This window comes from Cryptotermes secundus, unplaced genomic scaffold (assembly GCF_002891405.2).
Source record: "Cryptotermes secundus unplaced genomic scaffold, Csec_1.0 scaffold1120, whole genome shotgun sequence".
NCBI classification, from domain to species: Eukaryota; Metazoa; Arthropoda; class Insecta; order Blattodea; family Kalotermitidae; genus Cryptotermes; species Cryptotermes secundus.
The window spans coordinates 97,010-120,645 of NW_019729911.1; the positions used below are offsets into that span (position 1 = coordinate 97,010).

Genomic DNA, 23,636 nt, shown 5'->3' on the forward strand with positions numbered 1-23,636 from the left:
GGTTTCTTTTGGGTACCCCCTTGTATACTCGTATTCCACTGTTCCATATGAACCAAAAACAGAATGCTGAAAGGCCACACAAATTTTTCTGGATTTTTTGGTCATTTTTTAAAATATTTTTATGTCATCAAAATCCAGGCCCTGATAATGACACTAAACTGAGAAACCTACTTACCTTTTTCTTCACTATCACTATTATCACTTTCACCCTCTGCCCCATCTTCAAGACCGTTCTTCTTGCTGTCATCACTCTGTTGGCCTCTAGTGCTCCTGGACAAAAGTTCCATGTCTTTCTGTAGTCCTTTCTTTGCTTCAGCAATCAGGCTACCCACAGAAGAAGTGTCTCCTAGCGCTATGTCAAAATTGCCTGTCAAGACAATGCTTTTAATTTTCACTTGATTCCTTTGAATAAAATACAATTGCAGTACAACATGACTGAGTGGACTGAGGTGGTGATTTATGAGAGATTTATTCCAATGCAGTGCACTGAACAAATGGATGAAATGCTGTGCATAACAGAGAACATTACAATTCATAAAACACTTTTTAGACCAACATGATCACGGATCACAAGGAGGGCTGTCAATACATTTATTGCCATTATGTACTAGGATTTTATCTGTTCAGCCAGCCATCTTCTACAGAATCTGGAGTTCTAACTTATTACATTCAAGATCAAGACAGAAGAAAACAAGTGCAAAGAAATCAACAACTGCTGTATAATTGAAATTCTGGAAGGCCACATTTAAAGTTGCTCTGCATTTAAGTGACATCTGAAGGATGGTATGATAATTATATTCAGAGTAGAACTGCCTGTCACTTGATTGGATTGGCAATGGCATGCAGTAAACCTCTATCCATCAAGTGAACTGGCAATGAATGTGTTACAGGAAGCATATCAAATAAAATACTGCCCTGTGCCTTTACAGATCACTACAGCACATGGTAAGTCTCAGTCTGTTATAGTCTTCACTGGTCACTGCCAGGTAGTGGCTCCCAATATTGGGTATTCCTCTGCTTCCACACTCACATCCTTACCAACTGGTGACTGGCTCAACTAAGTAACTCGACCCGTACATTCTCATTATACAGAGTGTTTAAAAAAGAGCTTTACAACTTTGAAAGCTTATATAAATTTATACGGAGGACATACACAACGTCTTGAACTGTCATAACACATCGAGTTTCATGCACGTGATACTGTAGTACCCAATACCGCCACCGCAAGCGCTCCTGCAGTTGAAATCAAGATAGCTACTTTCACAGGTACAGAGCGTGCTCGTTATGTCCTTTGGTTCGAAGAAACGAAGTCTGCTACAAAACTTCAAAGGAAATTTCGCACTCAGTATCACAAGGAACCTCCCAGTAGGCCTACAATTTACTCCTGGCACAAGAATTTTGTTCAGACCGGATGTTTTGTGCACCATGCCAAGCCACCCAGTCGGCCACGTGTTTCTGACGCTACAGTGGAACAGATTAGGGAGAGCTTTGTTCGAAGTCCACGAAAGTCAATACGATGTGCGTCTTGGGAAACTGGTATTCCAAATGGTACTGTGTGGCGAGTGTTATGAAAACGTTTACACTTAAGAGCGTACAATTATCCATCGTTCAACACCTTACAGATGCAGATAAGGTGGTTCATAAGAAATTCTGTATGCAAATGTTTCATTGGATACAAGATGATGAGAAGTTTCTGGACTCTGTGACTCAGTGATGAGAGCACGTTTCATGTCAGGATCTGGGGCAGCAAAAATCCACGCGTCTCCCTGGAACATGTTCGTGATAGCCCAAAGGTGAACGTGTTTTGCGCCCTCACCAAAGAAAGAGTGTACAGCCCCTTCTTCTTCATGGAGACGACCATTACCGGTATCGTATATCTGGACATGCTCCAAGAGTTCCTCATTCCACAGTTAGATGAAGATGACAAAGGAGGATGCATTCACTTCCAGCAAGACAGCCCAACCCCTCGTTACCTCGGAGAAGTGCGCGAGTACCTCAACACCCGTTTCCCAGGTGGGTGAATTGGTAGAGCGGCGCTGATAGCATGGCCACCTCGTTCCCCGGATCTTACTCCCCTGGATTTTTTCTTATGGGGATTTGTTAAAGTTGGAGTGTTCATACCACCTTTGACTGCAAATGTCGTTGAGTTCCAAACTCAAATTACTGCCTCAGTTGCAGAAGTGACGCCAGAGATGCTACGTAGCGTGTGGCAAGAGACTGACTACAGGTGGGAATCTGCTGCATTACCATTGGAAGTCACATTGAACCATAGCTATCCGAGGTAAAACTCGGTGTTTTTGCTACATTATGACAATTCAAAACGCTGTGTATGTCCTCAGTATAAATTTATATAAGCTTTAAAAGTTTTAAAGCTCTTTTTGAAACACCCTGTATATGAGTAACCTCAGTATGGTCCACACAGATAACACCGATTCCAGCAGTTTCTCTAATGCTGACCAGTGTTGCCCCACATGTTTTTTAATGTGATAGCATGTTTCCCAGCTGTTGATTAGCAACCGCCATCTCTTCTGGTTCCACCATTCTGGCTTTCAGCCATTACATCACAATACATTCCACTTACTTTGAAACCTGTTTCCAACTGACCTGTCATAGCAACATGGGAATTAAGTAAGCCTCGTGGAGGTGTCCGTAATGATGTCTTTCGAAGCTGCTGGCACATGGCTTCTGATTCCAGAAGTTTTGCACGAAGTTCTTCGATCTCTTTCAAGTAGCCCTGTATCATCTCTGTTACATCTGATTCACTACCTAAAAGAGAGCCATATGAATATGTAACTGTGATTTGCTTAACAGGGTCTACAGAGTGCACTTATACTTGTATGTGCATATTACACATTCCACATCCAACATCTAAGGAATGCAATGTAACATACATGTAAATGTAAAGAAACGTTATAACACTTTTCACATAAGTTGATAAATATTGTGGTGTGCCGCTTTAAAACCGGAGCAGTTGAGTGAGATCAAAGTTGATTTCCTAGGCAACAAGCATTAACAAAGCACCTTCCCGCAACAAAAGCTTACCATGGGACTAGCACACATGCACTTCCATGGAAATACTCAGCTAGACACATAAGTTATGGCTGAACTGGAGGTGTTTCTGTGGCAACATGTACATAGGCAGGAGGCTACCACGGAAATGGCTATTCAGTGCGCCAAGAACCTACCTCAGGGAGACTGCACCAGATATAACGAGATCAGAAGAGACACAAGATCACAAAGAAGTAAGAGGAGAACCAAGGGAAGTCTTCGGGTGGTGCAGTTACAGTGAACATCAGAGTGTGATCATTGTTCGTAGTTACAAAGTGTTATAATTATTGTGTGTCATAATTGTCTGTAGTTGTGCCTGTAATGCTGTAGAATTTCGGCATTGGTTTTGGTAACTTTTAGGTATTAAGTTATCTTAGGTTCACCATAACAGAAGTTAGCCGAAGGGTTAATGTTTGAAGTGGAATGAGGAAGCCGCAGAATAGGTAGAAAATTGTCACATAGCAGAGACCGCTGATACATGCGGAACAACCAGAGACGGCCAAGGCATAAGGAGTGACAACTCAGCGAGACGACCTGAGGAGATCCAACCCTCTTTATCCAGCTGACCAACGAGAGATGGACTTGGGGAAGAATTCGCTCTAGTGCAGGGGCGGAGCTTACCCCAAAAAGACAGGAGTCAGCAGGGAGAAAGTTATAAAGAAGCTGACACAACTGGAGGAGCTATCTTTGGGATCACATCTTTTGATCACCGATTGAATATCCATTCAATCTGTCAATCTATCTGAGTGTATAATGTCAAGTGAATAGCAAACCAGAGGCCAGAGGACCTGAGCCACGGTCGTGCCAGACCGAGGGGGAGCACCATCAGCTCTTACACCAAGTAAGTCGAACTGTTCATACCAGTCATGGATATCTAGTGTGATATTATTAAAGTGACATGACCTAGGTTAGGTCAGAGAGGGAGTAGGCCCTGAGAGGGGGAACATAGGATGGTGAACCCAAGAGTATCGTTATTCAAATTACAATGTGTACGTAACCGACGACTGTCGGCTACAAAAGTGTGATGTACATAAGTGTATAGAGTAGACGAGTAGACCGAGTGAAGGGGATGTGTGGTGTTAATGACTTACCCCCAGTCACACCCTCTATTTCCCTGTTCTCTCGTACCTCCCTGTGTTATCGGGACTGTGAACTCACAGCCAAGAGGTACCTAACATGACAGGTACCAAGTGCTTAGCCTTGCAACTGGCCATTCCCAAGGGCGCAACGGCATGGATGGCGGAAGAGGTGGAGAGATTCCTCCACGCCCCCTTCGCGCCATAACATAGGGTGACAGCGGTGGGGTACCTCCACGCCCCCTGTCACCACGGCGTAACATATGGTGGCAGCGGTGGGATACCTCCACGCCCCCTGTCACCACGGTGTAACAGTGCCTGGTGTAATTCTCCAATAAACCACTTCCCCAAATCTGTAATCCATTAATTATCTGTCATGGAACCCTGGACATGTGACAACATACTGTCCCATTGTACTACCAGTTTTCTCCAGTATCTTACTAGTGTAGAATATTTTATTAGTAACTGATCTTTAATATTTGTAATTTCAATAATATAGTTTAGCAATATTAAAAATCAATAGATCTCATATACAGAACAAATTAAGCAACAGTGTTAGCATAGTTGGTTGAGACAGTATGCTACAAGCTAGAAGGTTGCGGTTCCAATTCCTAATGATGTCATTGGATTTTTCAATTGACCTAATCCTTCTGGCTAAACTATGGCCCTGGGGTTGACTCAGCCTCTAACAGAAACGAGTACCAGGAATATTCACTCTGGGCATAATGGGTGGCCAGCACATTAGGCTGACAACCTCACTTACATCTGTGAACAGACTGTCTAGAAAATGTGGGAAACTCAACATCTCACAACTCTATATGCCTTCATGGCCTGTTAAATGGATAGCTTTACCTTTTCTTTAAGCACTTTATACCAAAGCAGACACAGGAATACTGTCTCAGAGTAACAGCAGCTGCATAACTAAGAAACAGATGATCCCTACAAACTTTTAATCTGAAACAGGTTCAAACCTAATCCTTGATTGATGACGATCATCATCATCAACACTGTGATTTTCATGTGACCACTGCTGACAAAGGGGAAACACAAATATGTAAAGTCCATGGATGCGGCAGAGAATGGGCAAATACAGATATCTAGTTTAGAATTAATCATTACCTGCAAGGATCCATCCACCTGTAGCCTTTTCAGCCAGAAGATGTGTGTTTCTACTACTAAGTGCATCTACTGTTTCTTGCATAGCCTTCACCCTAGTTCGCAGGTTATTATTCTCTGTCTGCAGCATTGTATTCTCATGAAACATGTCGTTTACTGTTTCGACACCATCTTCACCAATCATCCTTTTGCCCTAAAAAGAAAGAAAGAAAGAAAAAAAAATTAAATCACATGTTTGCAATATCTAGTTAAGCCAAATACATCATAAAAGCAAGATACGGCTCTTGAATTTACTTGTTTAGAGAAAAAATATGGTCCTTTTTATATTTTTATGGAAAGGATAACACTCAGTTATCATAGTTGAATTTTATTGTTTTCATGGTTTAAATTTCTGAAATTAGATCTATAATTAGCAAAGATTTCACTGCAATTGACATTCAGTGTGGAAAAAAGTATGTGCACTGTCCAGCTTTAAACACACTTCTTGCCTTTAAATGTCTTCCAGCAAAAGGCTCATGAGAAAGGTAAGAAGCATGTGCAAAAATCTTAGAAGATTCACACAAATGCGATGACTGATCTGCTGACAGCACACAGCAATATATTCTGTACTTCCAAATTGATTCATTTTATTATCCATAGCTATTACAATAATTCTGAGGTTAAGGCTTAGTGAAGCTCAACAACTCCTTTTGTTCTGACATAATCTACAATGCATTAATTATAAAGTTTAACCATTTGCCGTGTCATTTAAATTCAATACATCCTGATGATATCAGACCAGTTACTTCAGGTGTCCTTCACACAAAACATTTTATCACAACAAACACAGCATGAAACATTTACCTTTGACAGGTCCTAATGTGTTAGGTGTGGCAAAGAGTTAAAAGGATATATGAATCATCTCAATACCCACAGCAACTTGCTATTTTTGACAATGTCTGAAAAGTAAATTACTGGTACTCCTAGCAAAATTCATCAGTGTATCATTCTTCACTCTTTCCACTCAGATGTTTGCAGAATTTTCATGGATGACAGTAAAAATACTATCAGCACAAACTAATTGTAATTGAAAAATAGAGACAATACACATTCATACCTTAACATGAGCATATAGCCATCACATATCTTGGTGTTTCTTAGGCTCTGTCTTGATATGAAACTTTCCAAACATTTAGTAGTGTCCAAATCTGGTTCACTTAAAGCAGTTCTACTATAATGTGTATTGCAAAAAGGCAAACAACTTGTCATATGAGGGCTATTCAGTTTATTTTGGGCAACTAATATATGAGCGGAAAGAGCTAATGCATGTGAGGTAGCATCACATGACTCTGTTCACTGTTGTGAAATTCGAACTGCTATCCTCTTTCTTCAGGCTAAATGCATGAGCGCTGAGGAAATCCATTGTGAATAATGCGTGGTTTACAGCCAAAATGTAATGAGTGAAGAAACTGCAGGACAATGGTGTAGAATGTTCAAAGAGTGACAACAAATGTTCATGAAGAAGAAAGAAGTGGCGGGCCATCTGTAGTCAGCGATGATCTTGTTGAAAGTGCTGACCAAAAAATTTGTGAAAGATAGAGCTTTACAATTCAAAACTTTCATGTGAATTTCCACAAATTCTGCATACTGTTCTCTACAGGATTATCACAGTTAGGTTAACCTATCACAAGTTCTGCATAAGGTAGGTTCCGAAAATGCTCACGGGTGTGCACAAAATGCAGAGAATGGCTTCGGCTTTGATGTATTTAGAGCAATACCACAAAGATGGCAATGAATTTCTCAATCATGGGATACAAGTAACAGGTAACAAAACCAGGGTTTCATTTGTGAACGTTGAAACCAAAAAGCAGTAAAGGCAGTGGATCAAAACACATTCCCCAAACAAGCTGAAAAAGTTCAAACAAATGTTGTCTGCCTGTCAGAAAGCTGAGGAAAACTGTGTAGTGCTCCTCCATGACAATGGGCAACCACATACAGCTGCTCACACTCAAGCACTGCTGGAGCATTTCAACCAGCAGTTGTCTGGCCACCTTCCTTACAGCCCTGATCTCAATCCAAGTGACTAAAACCTGTTTATCTACCTGAAGACCTGGTGGGGATTACACTATCTCAGCAATAATGAGGAGTTGATGGAAGGTGTCAAACTTCTTTGACAAAGGCATACAAAACTTGTTCCCCGATAAGTGTCTCAATTCCAGCGGTGACTACATTAAAAAGTAGCTCGAGCATGTACGTATTGTGATGTACTCGCTCAAAGCAAGAACTGTGGAGGCAGAGAAACAGCTGTTGCTAGATAATGCTCACATGCACCAATAGAGGAGGTGTCATGATACATGACGTGTACAGCCATTGCTATTGAGTGATTGGTTAGGCACATATGCGGTGACGTCACGCAACAATAGAAGAGTTGTTGCAAGTGGCATTCTCTTGAGTCTGCTCCGAGGATATATGACTCAACCAACTGAGTTCAGTTCAGAGAGTGAGTGCGGTGCAGCTGTGGAGTGTTAACCAGCAGGCAAAGGAAGCTGAAGAATTTCCATGAAATGTCTAGTGAAAACAATGCAGAGGAATAGCTATTGTTGAGAGTTGTTACCAAGTAAAGACTAGTGAAAGTAAACTGTGAAGGCTTAGTGTGGAAATCAGCAACAGTGTTACAGTTATCTATAGTTACAACCTGTAAGTGGTCAATAAATCTACTCACCAATCCAAACCCCATCTACAGTCACTAATACACATGACAGTATTTTTTGTATAAAATAATTTTTTCTTTGCTGCTTGTTTTGTTAACAGCGAACCTGAGGTAACTTTCCAAATAACATTGGTATACTGAAGTTCTTAAAATTGTGTGACAAAACAATGACAGACTGAGTTCAATAAATGATGATTTTTGGATATGTTTATTTGATCTCAACAAATGATAAGATCAAAACATTTCAATTTTGATTAAAATTAGACAGAAATAACAGACACTTTACAAGAGAAGCTACATGCATTTCTTTGTGCTCACTTCTCTGTAACTTACTAATAATAATGATTATGCTGAAAAACATTTTGAATGAAACTTGTGGAGAAAATTTAATACATATTTTATGCCCATCAGACTTCATGCAATAGGTATTATGGTTTTTGAATAAGCATAGAAGATTTTTATGTTCTTTCATCACACAATTCAAAAACTGCTGGGACCCATTTTGATCAAATTTTATACTCATAGTCCTTGCTTGTCTGCCCTACCACTTTTAGGTTACTTACAAAGAGCATTAAATTGTGGTACTCAGAATTTGAAATCTAGAGACAATAAGAGAATGGATATTCCAGAAATGATACACTTCATAATTTGTTTCTTTTTAGTTTTAAAATAGATAAGTTCAGTTCTATATTGGACTGGAAAATATACCCTTAATGTGATATTGAGCATGAAAAGGACACAAGAAAGTTCATTAACTTTAAAAGAAATGGTTTATTAACTATTATTGCATCATCCATTTGTAATGTGAAACTATACGCACAAAGAGTGGTACTGCATAACGAGTGAGCAAACCTGCTTGTACTCTAGCAGCTCCAGCTGTAACTGCTGTATCTCTTGTCGTAGGAGGACAATGGTCCGAGATGATTTATCCTGATTTATGGTAACCCTGTTCTTGATATTTCGTGCCCTGTTTGCATACTTCAGAGTATTGAGCGTCTCCATGAAGTCACGGTCACTTGGTGACACACATGCTATCATTACGGTTTGGCTGTTACCTGCAAAGAGTTGCATCTTGTCATTAGGAATAACTCTGTTAAGTTACTTCAATGTCATGAAACCAGTTACTTTAATTTTAAAATGTCACAGGTTACTTAATGTTACTGTTTTGACAATTCTAATAAGGGAACCTGCTTCCTTGGTGATACAGTACTGAGCAATGAACACTAATGATGATGTGTTTTCATTTTTATCACTTAGAAATATTACAATCTCTCTTCCATATTGTTTTGCTAAAATAATGAAATACATGTTGTACCTACGAGGCTACCATTAACATTTGTTTCTTTAAATTAATGCAGCCTGCGGATGCAATGGAATGTGTCACAAATCCGTTACATCCAAATAGCAGGCTTTCCATATTGAGGACAGTCTGAGTTGGGCTGATGTCAAGAGCAAACTAGTTAATGATACTATAAGTTACTTATATTACATAGCATTGAATGGGGCATGGGGTAGCGTAGTTGGTTGAGACACTATGCTACAAGGCAGAAAGTTCAATTCCACATCACATGGATACCTATACCGCTTGTTTACATAGCTGTAGTTGAATGAGTGGGAATGGCAAATTATGTGACATGAGGGCAAAATGGTCATAGTCAGTCTGTTCCTGTTTGGTCTGGTGCTATCCTGAAGGAACAGAGGAAAGCTAGCATTTGGAACACAACTTACATTCACACTGGATACCTCTTACATATAAGCAGGATTCATTACACCACAGTATTTAGTTGTGTAATGGTTGAAAAACATGTAAAGGTGTCAGTCATATGAAATACCCTTCGATGTGACTGAAATCTACAAAATAATGTGTATGATATGGCATTATGATGACAGTCATGAAGGACAGTCAGGGCAATTTATAAGTGAAATCACAGCATTAATTTACAAATGCAACCACTTTTCAAATAACAGAAATTATGATGGACATAAAACATGTTAAAATGGGGTGCAACCAACTGAGGCCATGTGCTGCTTTTCTAAAAATTAAATTGTTTAAGTTGTTCTTTTCAAATTTTCTAGAAAAATCCACTTATATAATAAAAATTCACATATTTAGAGACTTGTTACTTTACAAACCTGCAATAAATGGCACTTGTGTTGCCCCAAGTTTACACTGTTACATACTGGTATGCTGGTAAATTATTTTCAAATTCTTTTAGTGGGAGGTGGAATCCAACTGGGTCCACTCAGCACGGTGGCCACTGATTGGCCTGTTGTAGCCTTCCCTGGGTGATTATGATGATGGAAAATTTGGTGGAATGAAGACTGGCAGGAGAAACCTAAGTATTCGGAGAAAACCTGCCCCAGCGACACTTTGTCCACCACAAATCCTACTTGACCAGACCCAGAATTGAACCCGGGTTGCTGTGGTGGGAAGCCAGCGACTAACCGCTTGAGCTATGGTGCAGCCATGGTATGTTGGTAAGTGCCAACAGAGGAAACATGCATGTGTTGGTAAAAATTAAGATCTAATTTTTTAAAAAAAGCATTTCAAGCAAGCATTCTTACCCCCAAGTGAGTCCTGAAGGAGCCTTGTAAGTTTTGAGTCTCTATATGGCACATGAAGCGCCTTTCTTGATTTGTCACCTAGTGCCGATATCACATTTCCCAAAGCCAACTGTAACATTAGAGCAAGACATGTACAAAGGCTCACTTGTAAATAGTTTCAAGTGTGCTTCATGAAAATTATAATGGTATTTTAAAGGAACAGTGAATAGCATAAAACTAATATCCAACAAAACACTGACAAAAGTCCAAAACTTTTCCATCAAAAAGTTACAAAACATTCAAAACGGTTAAATACATTTTAAAATTTTCTGATATGTAATAGTGAAGCAATAACCACAAAATTCCATATGCATGTGAAGGTGACAGATCAGTGATGAGTGAAATGGATGTTCCTACAACTCTACGTGACATACATCCTAAAGGATAGCAGTCATCCTTTTATTCAGTTTAGTAGGTCGCCCAGTGAAAGATTTCTTGTTCTAGAATGATCTTCAATGAGACATGATTATAACAGCATCAGTAACTTCACGTGGAACAATCCAAGCATCCGACACATTTAAACAGTATAATTTCCTTCTAGCTAGCTATCCCTGTAACAGACTGTGAACGCTGTGAGACGTCGAGGCTCCCACATTTTTTCTAGACAATTGGCTCACAGACGGCGGTAAGGTTGTCAGCCTTACGCGCTGGTCGCCCTTTACCCCCCAGGAAGATTCCTGGTACTCATTTCTGTAAGAGGCTGAGTTGAGCCCAGGGCCAATGCAGCTGGGAGGATTAGGTCAATAGGGGAAGGGGGAATATCCACCTCATCGGGACTTGAACCCACGACCTTCCAGCTTGTACCGTAGTGCCTCAACTAACTATGCTACAGCATGCCCCTAACTATAACTTGTATGAAGCAAAATATTTAGGATTCTAGGAGCATTACCTATGCATAACATATTTATTACAATTTAAAAACTGAGAATGGCATATGCATTAATATTCAATGGAAGTAGAAGAAAAATACAGCTGTTTGAATGAACATTATCACTCTTCACATATAAACCTTATCCAGACATGATGTGGTAACATGAAATGCTGCTTGCTGCACTGAACATATTAAATTGTACTGTACAAAGGACATTTCAATCAGCTGGTCAGCAATGAATTTAATTGGTGCAGCAGGCTCTTTAATACCACAAAAGTACTGTGGTCTGAAAACATACCTAGACACAACACTTCTGGAACAGTGATTCATTAAAACATACATACAGATTCTATATGTCACAGTAGCATCTCCTTACCACACCTTCATACTACATGGTTTAGTCATCTAATTACAGATGACATTATTACAAAGTGAGGACTACTTACGAGACCACAGTTTATAGAGATGCCCTCTTTCGCACGTTCACCAGTAGCTCCAGTCCTCTTCAGCCGTTCTGATCCTGCCAAATCAACAAAATGGAACTTGGCTGTAAGAGTCTCAAACTCATTAGATGGGTCTGTTGCTACTATAGATTCCCCATCATCCACAGTCTGAAAGAAAACAAACAATTTTAAAATTGTATGCTTTGTTAGAATTACGCATAGCATCATAACGATTTTGAAACAATAGGAGGCTGCTCAATTACGTGTGTCTTGTAGAAGAGAAGGCAGCCGGGTTTGATCCTGGGGTAACTGTGACTTCTGCATGTCATATGTTACAGGTGGTAATGATGCCATCCTCAATGAGGTTGGCTGAACCACGGCTGTGTCTTTGGTGGGGACGCATCATGGACCAGGGATGTGTTGGGACACCTCCTTGTGGTTCTGCCGGGAAATGACAGTCTCGGGGTCTGGATCAGTATGACCTTCCGGGCTGGCGGCTGAGTTCCCATAAAGGGCAATGGCATTATGGCTGGAGCCTCCCATGCAGCGGCATAATGACTCTTGGGTATCACTACGGTGTACCCGGGACGAATGTGGGAGAGCATTGGCTATTTGAGTTGTCTCCCTAGAGTACCAATAAGGTGCCACAAGCCTTAGCGCTCAACACTCTAAAAAGGTTTGATCAACCCATGTGGAGGGGTGGGAATGGGGGAGCTTATAGGCCACCCCCAGGGGCGACTCTCTCGTGTAGGTTGTCCTGGTTGCAGCCTCATGACTAACTGGTGTCACACTTGCATTAATCATCTGGGATACCCCTCTCCCCCCCGAACAGGCATTCTTGGTCCTGAAGGCTTGTGAGGGTTGCATTCACAACAGGACCAGACCACCTAAGCCAAGGTGTGAGGCATCGTGCTGAGGGCTGCATGGCACTGGGGTGGTAATTAGCCAGTGTCTTGAACGATCCCCTTGGGGCACCAGGCAGCACCCCATTGTATTTATGCCTTCCACCTGTATGGGGCGCTGCGGGCGGCAACCTTTGAAATCCCCATGACTTGTGGGACCAAAATGAAAGGAACCAAATTAAAAACCGGTCGTAAGGGCCTTAAACTGTTGAGGGACCCCCCCCCCCAAAGGGGATCCCTACGAGAAATGCTTCAGCAGGGGGCTGGAAGCTCTGGAGAACCACTAAGGGATCCAGTTGCAACCAGCGAACCTGCTGTTCAACTTTCAGCCAAAAGCAGGGACGAACCAGTGGTTCAAAACCTACATGAGATAAAACCAAAAACTCCTCTCTTGGGAGTCAGTAGTACTGACATACCACTACAGGAGGCTAGGACCTCTAGCACACCTGCAGCAGGAGAAGTATTGGAACACCTAGTCTCTGTAGTAGGTGGACCCTGTCTAGCGAAGAAAGCCCTGTCTGGATGCGCTAGATGGAAGCTAAGAAAGGCAAGAGCTGGGGCAAGCAAAGCAAGAACTGGGGGCAGTCAGCAACTAGGAAATTCAGACTCATCCAAGCAGGGAGAAACTTCCACTGGTAACTTTAAGAGGCCAAGGTTGGAGGACAATACCCCTACAGAAACGGCCAGAACTCCAAAAAGGCCCAGGGACTCTAAGGGACCAGGGACTGACAAGGAGGATCGGCTGCACCATAGCTCAAGCGCTTAGTCACTGGCTTCCCACCTCGGCGGCCCGGGTTCGATCCTGGGTCTGGTCAAGTGGGATTTGTGGTGGACAAAGTGGGGCTAGGGCAGGTTTTCTCCGAGTAATTCGGTTTCCCTTGCCTATCTTCATTTCACCAATTGCTCCACAATCACCCTTACCTATCATCTGGGGCTGGTACAATAGGCCAGAAATGGCCACAGTACAAGGGACTTAGTCCCACCCCACTAGCAATAAAAAAACTGCTTAAATAAAATGCATACATATATACACACGACATTTACACATAAAATACGATTCATTTAAATTAATCTACACCACAGCAAGGCTGCTATGGCAATTTTATGTAGACGTAGCACTTATTCAGGAACGTTGGATATATAGGGAAAAAATAAGAGGCTTAACGAATTCAGGGGGAACAGTCTACTCTGTGGCACCTGGAGAAAATGTCAGATCATGCATATATGTTAATAATCATATTAATGCTTTACCCTTGCTGGAGTCTCATTTTAGAGACACAACAGTGAGGATGACATACACATTGGGCGGATGCTGTGAGGAGCTCATTGTCATTTCAGCCTACCTTGCATATGACTTGGATGAACCAAAGGTGGTCAATACTGTATGGAACCAAATGACTATTTCGACGCCCTCATGTACAAAATCCTGCGCAGGATTGCTGAGGGGATAATTAAAAGGGGAAGCACAACAGACCACTGTAGGTCATGGTGCAAGGGCCAAGAAGGCCCACCTCTTATACATTCATTCATTCATTCATTCATTCATTACAGAAGAGAACTCACACTTCTGTGATTTACACCAAGTACCTATATATCCATACTGAGATGTAATCCAAAAGAACTCTACTATCATCACTTCAGCCTAATCTCAGCTGGTTTTATCTAGTAGTGGTATTTGACAGGTTTTAGAATGGATGTAAGACTTTTGAGTTCTTGATTGATTTCACCACATGAGAAGTCTGCTAGGGAACAGTTACACACCTAGTTCATGCCTGACTTTAAAAAAATTTTTGTATTTGAATTGTAATATAAATTAAATTTGACCGTCTCAGTTTAAATCTCCTGATGATATGGTGTTGGAAGCTGGGTTTACAGCTGGTGATAATGGGATTTATACTGTAATCAATGTAACACTAGGCCTGCTTGGGCCTGCTAACCCAGTGCATGCATTAGTGGCTGTGTATGCAGAAATAGTAGTGGTTAAATGAAAATGTGAATGACTGCAATTTTCACTAATGTTTGCTATGTGAAAACCTGTAACACATTGCAATTCGAGGTTTTCATATGGATGAACATTTAGATGTGATCTTTTAGATAGTGATACCATGTAGTCTCATACCAGTATTTCAGAGAAATCAGCTAGTTTTGCTTTAGGGTATCCTTAAGATGAAGGAAACAGATTCCTCTGAAATTTGGTAACCACCTACAAGATTACAACTCAGAAAACCAACATTTAAATGTTCACTGCTGTGAAACCCGCAAATCTCAGTGTGTAAATGACCTGAAGCTCAAGTGACTCTAGTAATCATCTACTAGGCTGCAGAGTATCATAATCCAGAAAATCATAACTTAAAAATTCAAGTATACATGTATTTTCCAAAATTTTCTCAATATTATTTTGTGAATGTTCATCTGGATGTTCTTGCCTAAAAGTATAGTTCTCACAGTTTATTTCCCCAAGTTTAGCCCACAATATGAGATTGGAGAAGTTCAGTTTCAGCATTTGAATTACATATGCATTAGCAGTTTTACATCTAACTATAGAAATTGGTAGATGTTTTCACTTGCAGTGCCGACAGTGCTGCCTAGACAATGAACAGATCACCAGCAGTAATAACCACTGACCTCCACTTTTACCATGCGCTGCTGTTTAATGTGGAGTGTGAAGATGGCATGTGAGCGTGAAGACTGAGAATTCATCTGGGTGCTAGCTGTTGTCCTGGAGAGTGCACCCATCCGCAGGCACTGCAGAGCATCCTCAGCAGACAAAACAGGTTTCATTGTTACTCCGACTACATATATTCCTCCAGAAGCATCTTCATGAATTTTAATTCCACTCTTCCCCTGAAATTACAGAATGCAGACAAAACACTTTGTGGCATAATTTAAAACTAGTTTTTGAACATACTTTTAGACTTTACCATGGCAATTCTGCATACTGACCTTTGTTGCATACTGTTCCCTTAATGGATCAAATAAATCAATAACTTCTTCATTATATAGTTCCATAAACTGTGCAACGATTTTGAATTCTGGAGCTGGCTGGCCAGCTTCCCGAGCCTGGTTTGCACGGTCCTGAATTCCTTGGAAGAGATGATGTATAGCCCGTGGAATGATTCCAACCTGCTCTGTCTGGACTTCAACATCAAAGCCAGTACCCATAGTATATGTTTTTCCAGATCCTGTCTGCAAAAGGAAAATCAAATAAACACATCATTATATACAAAGATCATAACAAATACATACATCATAAAATAATACCAGTGAGAAACAATAATTCAACCACAATCACATAATTACTCAGGGGGACTTCCAAAGAACTTCGCTGAACAACTGTGTCTAGTCGGTCTCTCTGAGTGGGTAATATGACTTTCTATATGATCAGTGATTTGCTAAGGAGACAAAGTTGCTTCTTTACATTAGCTACACAAAAGCCTTCCAATGCTGTAATCAATGTAAAAAGGTAAAGGTATCCCTGTAACAGGCTGTGGAGGCAAACAGGGTTCTGAGACGTTGAGGTTCCCACATTTTCTAGACCATCAGCTCACAGATGGCGGTGAGGTTGTCAGCCTTAAGTGCCGGCCACAATTTACCCCCAGGAAGATTCACAGTACTCATTTCTGTTAGAGGCCAAGTTGACCCCAGGGCCACAGTGCGACTGGAAGGATTAGGTCAACTGGAAAACCCAATGACCTCATCAGGAATCAAATCTGTGACCTTCTGGCTTGTAACATAGTGTCTCAGCAAACTACGCTCTACCGCATGCTCCATTTAATCAGTGTGGCATACGGAAAATACTGCACCCAGGATAAGGTGATTAAATACATTCTTTTGGCTTTTTGAGGAATGTGATATTGAAACTCTTTCTCTTGCTTCCTTTATAAAGTTACATTATTTCTTTTTTCTATTTTAAGGTTATAATTATGTCGAATAGGAAAGGAAAAGAAAGATTGACTGTGATAATCTTCATCTTTCAGAAGCGTCATCAGCTATCGCGCCAAAAAAGGGACAATTTTAAAAATACTGATTAAATGAAGCAGGCATTTAAACCTACATACAATGCAGTTGTTATTGTTATAATTTGATATGAAAATCTTTCACGTCAAATAAAACTCATTTTTTCGCAAAATACCGTGGGTTGCCGACAGCATGAATCTTCATTCTGTCTCCCGACACCAGCGTAAAAATATGATTTTACTGTATTTATCTCTAATTAGGTCCTTGGCATTGTCTTTACATTGTGTTTTAACATCATTTCTTATTTTTTATTATTAATGCTGGTATGCTAGTTATGATTTTTGAATCTCCAGAGTCCCACACTTTGGGAAGAGGTTACAAATTTAATATTCTGTAATTCTTAGTAAGTGACATTCTTACATCAATGGTATACTAAACACCCTGCAGAATATTACATGAATTCATAAGTTGATCCAATTACCATATAGCTATTTGGCCAACAGGCACGTGTTCATATTAAAAATATTAAACAGATTTTAATCTCTGCCACATACAAACTTAGCCATGTAGCTAATGGGCAGGGAAACTGTTAAAAAAATACACACTTCTTCCCCATAACCCATCAACTTCACCATGACTTCATTTTATAATATGTAACCTTCAATAAAATTCTCTAATATAGTCAACCACATCACTCTCTATCAATACCAACCAGAACCACCCTTCTTATCTCTACATTTGAAATGTATGCATATTTTTCCCGATAAAAATATAAATTAATGTCTACAATTATATTATGACATTCAGTAAAATAAATTATGATAGAGACAGACAAAATTTCAGCAAGTCATACCTACAAATCCAATTACCTTCATGAGTCATAGCAGGGAATGCAGCCATACGAAGTCTATAGGATCATTAAACCTCTGCATGCTGATTTTTGAAATGTAGGCTAGTTTCCCTCTGAAGCCAGCATTCAGCCTGTCAACCATAATTTGCCCACACTTTCGATACATAATCATTCTGTAGATACTGGCATCATCTTACCTGTCCATAAGCCAAAACAGTTGCATTGTATCCTTCAAGGGATCCATTCACAAGTGTTTCTACACAGGTGCTGTAAACATCTTCTTGCTGGGCATTCGTGTCAAATACATAATCATATGTGAAGGCCTTGTCTGAGCCCAGCGTCACTTGGGGCTCACCTGGTGTAACAGTGGTACAAATCCGACACATGTCTATCAGTTCCCGAGCTATCTGTGGTCGGATCCTGTAACAATCAAGTAGAATCTGATTTTAAATTCTGAAATTGTAAATAGTGAGGACATGGTACTTGAACGAGGTACACAAAATGTATACAGAAGTATGCAGTCTACACAACAATATTCTGTATTTAAAATAAAGCAAACACTATCGCATCAACATATGTTTTTATTGACGCAACATGTTTCGACCCTTATACTGGGTCATCAGGTGTACAATGATACCAGACTCAGTTGTTGAATTGCATGTAATTCTTGAATAAGGAACCTTATTGTGCACCTGAGTGTTTCTGCTTAAATAAATACAGAATATTGTTGTGCAGACTGCAGACTTTTGTATACATTTTGTGTACCTTGCGTATGACACACAACAGGATGCATACTATTAAGATGATGCTGGAATTTAATGAATTTAACTGGAGTGGCTACTGAAAGAAGGAAGAAAGTAAAATAACTCTGTGGCCCTCTAATTGGCGTGGGAATTTAAACAGCACAAATTATCATCTGAGTGAGATCTCAGGTTCTCACAACAGTGACTATAAAGATGTAACACTATGTAGTCTAGTAATTGTTTACCAGTGTTTTACATGAAAAGGTTGCCTTCATTTTCAGAATAGAAGGGCTGAAAATGTAGGCAGCATGAGAAGATCATGAAGAATATTTCACACAGAATGTTAAGATTACAGGCTGAATTCAATAACATGATTTTCACAATATATTTCGCATGCCAGCCACTGCTGAATTCTTTTCACTAAACATGTTCATATGTGGAAGAAAGTCTGATGTGAAAAGGTTGTTATGCATCATAGTTTGACATAACAATGAGCAACAATCCCATAAGTGTATGAAATTCATGGAATTTACATTTCACATATCAGGACACTTTCACCTAACTCCGTGGCTTGTAGTGTGCAAGCGAACTATACCGACCGAGCGACCGCGGTTTGTCGGTGAAGTTACTGGCAACCTTTGCAGATAGAGGGTGTCACGTGGTCAGCGCAACGGATCCCCGCGGCCGTTAATTTCGGTTTCCTAGACAGGAACACTTTCACCTTTGAGGAACATAGAGTTTAATTTGAATTGGCTAGAGAGTAACAGGAAATTGGTGTGCAGAGGATTAAAGTACAGGGTGCGTCAGAAAGAATGGATGAATTTCACAGGGCAATAAAATTGGTAAGGTTTCATCAAATCCAAATTTTGTTACCATCAGATTCGCCAATACATGCAGTTTATTTGTGGAATATAATATCATCCATACGACGTCCTTGGCTTCTGATACAGACGTCGAGGCGTTTTCTGAAGTTATTCATCACGGTCGCGGTCATATCTGGTGGAATCGCCGCGATTTCTTCTCGAATCGCTGTTTTCGGCTCGTCCAGTTATGTGGTCGATGTTTATAAACTTCCGCCTCCAAATAGCAAATGAAGCCACCCACCGCAAAACTGTGTTCCGAGTAGGGATCCTATCGCGACGTCCGAGCTCGAAATGAGTGCTGAAGGCTCGTTGAGTGGCAATCACAGACTCTCTATTTTTCAAAAACGTCTCTACGACGAACGCACACTGTGCACCCGACTACTCCATGTTACCAACTAAAACTGCATTCAGCCACCGACCCAACAGTCGATCCCCCACTCTAAGCCTATCCCCGTCGCGGCGTAACGGTCGCTTGAAATCCAACCATCCTTTCTTACGCACCCTGTATTAACTAATCATGACAATGAAAAAGAACCACGAGACAGAAATAAATAAAATATGACAAAGCAGTTTCTGTACAACTGCAGGCGTGAATATGAAGTCTGAAAATTAAATGAATGGTTCTTCTGCAACAATGGTGACCACCTACGAAACTACGCACTACACGGTGTCACAATCCAATATAAACTTTCGCTGCCATGGAAATCTAAAATTTCAACTGCAATGCTTCCATGCAGCAACTGGAAACAATGGAGTTAGCACATGTCAGATCACACTACTGCATGATTCAGCAGTTACATGTCACACAGTCAAGGCAATCTAGGTTGCTTAATGGTTGCAGTGCTCTATGTGTGTGAAACATTATTTTTATCAGTGAAAATATTATAAAACGGAAAATTCAACATCCAGCATATTCACCTCATCTGGAGTCATGCTGCTATTTCACGTTCTCCTTGAAAGGGTAAAAGTAAAAGTAAAGCTATTCCTGTAACAGCCCATAGGGTTGTGAGATGTTGAGGTTCCTACATTTTCTAGACAATCGGCTCATAGATGCCGGTATGGTAGTCAGCCTTACGCGTCAGCCGCCCTTTACTCCCAAGAATATTCCTGGTACTCATTTCTGTTAGAGGCTGAGTCGACTCCAGGGCCATAGTGCGGCTGGATGGGTTAGGTCAACTGAAAAAATCCACCTCATCGGGTTTCGATCCCGCGACCTGGTACAATTATGAGTAATGTTATGATAGCACTGAAAGAGATGGAGTGCAAGTGTAAGAAAAAAGAAGGCAACTTCAAATATGAGATTTGTGGTTTCCGTAGCAGTGAAAGTTTGGTATGCAGTATTCTAGAGTAAGACACATTTTAGTCTGGTATGTCTGAGGATGGACGCAACTGTTCCTCCATAACGACAGTAACCACCTTCCAGACTACACAGCATCATAATCAGTAGCTCTAGAATTCACAAGACTTTGAAAATAACTATATTCATTAGATGTTAGAGAACAGAGCCTGCATCTGCTTCCCCTTACTTCAACATTTCCTCCACTTTTGTGTAGGTTGTCTCACAACAAAGCCTCCACATCTATGTCTTCCTGAATCTCATCACGTTCACCTTTCCTAATCTGTTTTCCCATCTTGCTCTCAGTCTTCCTTTTGGGTGTTTTTCGTTTACTTTCATGTTCAAAACCTTACTTTGGATTCCCTCTTCCTTAAAGTCAATGTTGAAATGAATCAATTTTTGGACAAGAAATAAGTCGGTTGATCGCTTACAAATTACTTCAAATAAATAAATAATTAAACGGTTACACTAAAATAAATGTTATCAACCGATTTTCTTCTCTGGAATAAAGGCGTCAGCACAGCCTATTTAGACCGACCCGCATCACACATATGTCAGAGAAGTTGCCTAATAAACCGGCAATACTCTAGTCAAGTCTAGCCAAGTTCACAAGTTCGACTTGTGCAATAGTTAGGATAACACGGAGAAGAGATGACTTGGTGGTCAGGATTATTTAATTTTAAATTCGTACAGTAAAGCTCATAAACTTACAGCAGGATTTTAATTCGGTACCAACACAGACTAATGACCTCGATAACCAGGATTAGGAAAATGCCGTATTCTCTAGCCTAATTTCACAAGTGATGGAATATTATCGTTGTATTAGCCACGCCAATTTTGCTAGTTAGCTTACACAACTCTTATATTCAAGAATATCTGGCATGGACAGGAGACGGTTCTCTTCCTACGTTAACAACAAAAAGAAAACCCCTCTGTGGCTTGTAGTCCGCAAGCGAACTATACCGACCGAGCGACCGCCGCTTGTCGGGGAAATTAGTGCCAAGTTTAGCGGATAGAGGTGTCGCGTGGTCAGCGCAAGGAATCCCCACGGCCGTTAATTTCGGTTTTCTAGACCTGAGCCGCTATTTCCTTGAAATAGCTCCTCAATTATCCTCACGAGGCTGAGTGGACCCCGTTCCAGACCCACTACTTGTCAGAAAATCTGGTAGCGCCGGGAATCTAACCCGGGACCTGTGGATCTGTAGCCAGGCACTCTGACCACTAGACCACAGAGGCGGTCCTTCATACATTCTGCTTCACTAAATCCGAAAAAAAAATTCCTCGATCTCACAGTTACTTACAACTTTGGGGAACGAAACATTCCAAAATGCCCGATACGTATCTGCGATAATACATAGGTTCCTTGCTAACATATCAGAAGATCAACAGGAAACTTATCTGCCAACACGTAGAGTAGTCACATCAAGTTCAATGCTCTTCAACTATTAGTCTGTTCGTTTTGTAAGAAGGAAATAATGCACAACCACTAAACCTGTCTCCATCGCATTGGACACGCATTCGTACAATTCTACGCGTTAGTGAAATTAGTGAGAGAAATCATTTGTGAAGTAGTCACTTGTTACCAGCTTAACACGAACTTCGTCAGACGGCGTGTCCAATGGTTCAGATCATTTCAGTCAGTTCATGTACCTTACCACTACGACTGTTCTTGCACTGACTGACTTGAAGCAGAACAATCAGCTCACAGAAACACAAGCTTCAAATAAGCAACATCCTTTCCCTTAAACCCCAAGAAATCCATTCAATGTTTTCTGGAGTTATAAATTTAATTGGCTAAAGGTAAAAAGGCCGGTCACGGTAGCCGAGCGGTCTAAGGCATGTACTGTCTTCGCTCGCTTGGAAACCGGGATCGTGAGTTCGTAACCCACTCAGGGTATGGATGTTTAGTTTGTGTGTGTGCGTTTTTCTGTGTTTGTCTACAGGTAGAGGCCTTGCGACGAGCTGATCACCCGCCCAAGGAGTCCTACCGAATGTGTAAGATCTAGAAAAACCGAAGTGAACGGAGAAGTCCATGGAGGTAGGCCTAGGCCCACTGGGGCTGTAGTGCCAAGGGGGAAAAAAGGTAAAAAGACAAAGTTGTCCTTGTGCTTAACGAATTAAGCACTACGCCATGAAGGCGTACGTTTGAGTGGATGTATAGATTCACATTTTGTTGACCTCGATACTAGTTGGAAGTAATTTAATTGGGTTCTGGCAATAAAATGGCGCCTCATCGCGGAGGGCCTGGTTCAATTCCAGGCGATTTCACGTGAAAATTCTTAGTGGACCAAGCACCAACGAAGCGGGGTTCTCTCTGCGTTTCTTCCATAATTTCCTGCTAATAATTATTTCGCCGGTCACGATAGACGAGCGGTCTAAGGCATGCAATGTCTTCGCTCGCTCGGCAACCGGGATCGTGGGTTCGAATTCCATTCAGGGCATGGATGTTTAGTGCTTGTGTGTGCGTGCGCCGTTTTTATGTTTGTGTAAAGGTAGAGAGGCTTTGCGACGAGCTGATCACCCGCCAAAGGAGTCCTACCGAATGTGTAAGATCTAGAAAAACCGAAGTGAAAGGAGAAGTTCATGGAGGTAGGCCTAGGCCCACTGGGGCTGTAGCGCCAAGGGGGGAGGGAACTCCGTATTTAGAGGTTCATTACACCGACATACGAAGAGCTTATATATTAACAATACCTTTCGCGTCGAACCAGATACCAGTATATGGTTTGATGTACGAAGCGGCCCGTTTCCGTTTTCGGCGTTTATCTCCACGTTCATGAGAGTGTACAACTTGTGACAACCAGCAACAGTCTATGAGGACAATGTGCTTGGCGGATCAGAGAGTGCACTTCGGTTTCAACTACAGCTACAAGTTCTAAAACTAAAACGTTTCTTTCCTTCTACATTTGTCTGTCACTTTCTTATTCTTCCTCTCCGTTTACTTACTTATTTACTGGGAGCCACAGGGACAGATGGGGAATAAGGTAGGGACAAAGACTGGGTTTACGTGACTCGGGACAGATACCAGTGGCAGGTTATTATGAATATAGCAATAAACGATCATCGTTTACTACCACATTAATAATAACCTTTGTTTCTAGGATGTAACGAAGCGTAGTCCCTGAAGAATGAGGCAGCAGG

At 41.0% G+C, this 23,636-nt stretch overlaps 1 protein-coding gene across 1 annotated transcript in view; it reads right to left on the bottom strand.

The window, feature by feature from the left end:
* LOC111865831 (kinesin-like protein KIF21A) overlaps window positions 1–23,636 on the bottom strand; it is a gene marked incomplete in the record, with an annotated part of 129,152 nt that overhangs the window by 51,353 nt on the left and 54,163 nt on the right. The window contains 9 exon segments of the mRNA XM_033751981.1: window positions 176–367; window positions 2,605–2,766; window positions 5,244–5,433; window positions 8,782–8,984; window positions 10,495–10,603; window positions 11,851–12,015; window positions 15,375–15,593; window positions 15,693–15,935; window positions 17,754–17,976. Of these exon segments, the coding sequence (XP_033607872.1) occupies window positions 176–367; window positions 2,605–2,766; window positions 5,244–5,433; window positions 8,782–8,984; window positions 10,495–10,603; window positions 11,851–12,015; window positions 15,375–15,593; window positions 15,693–15,935; window positions 17,754–17,976 (1,706 nt within the window).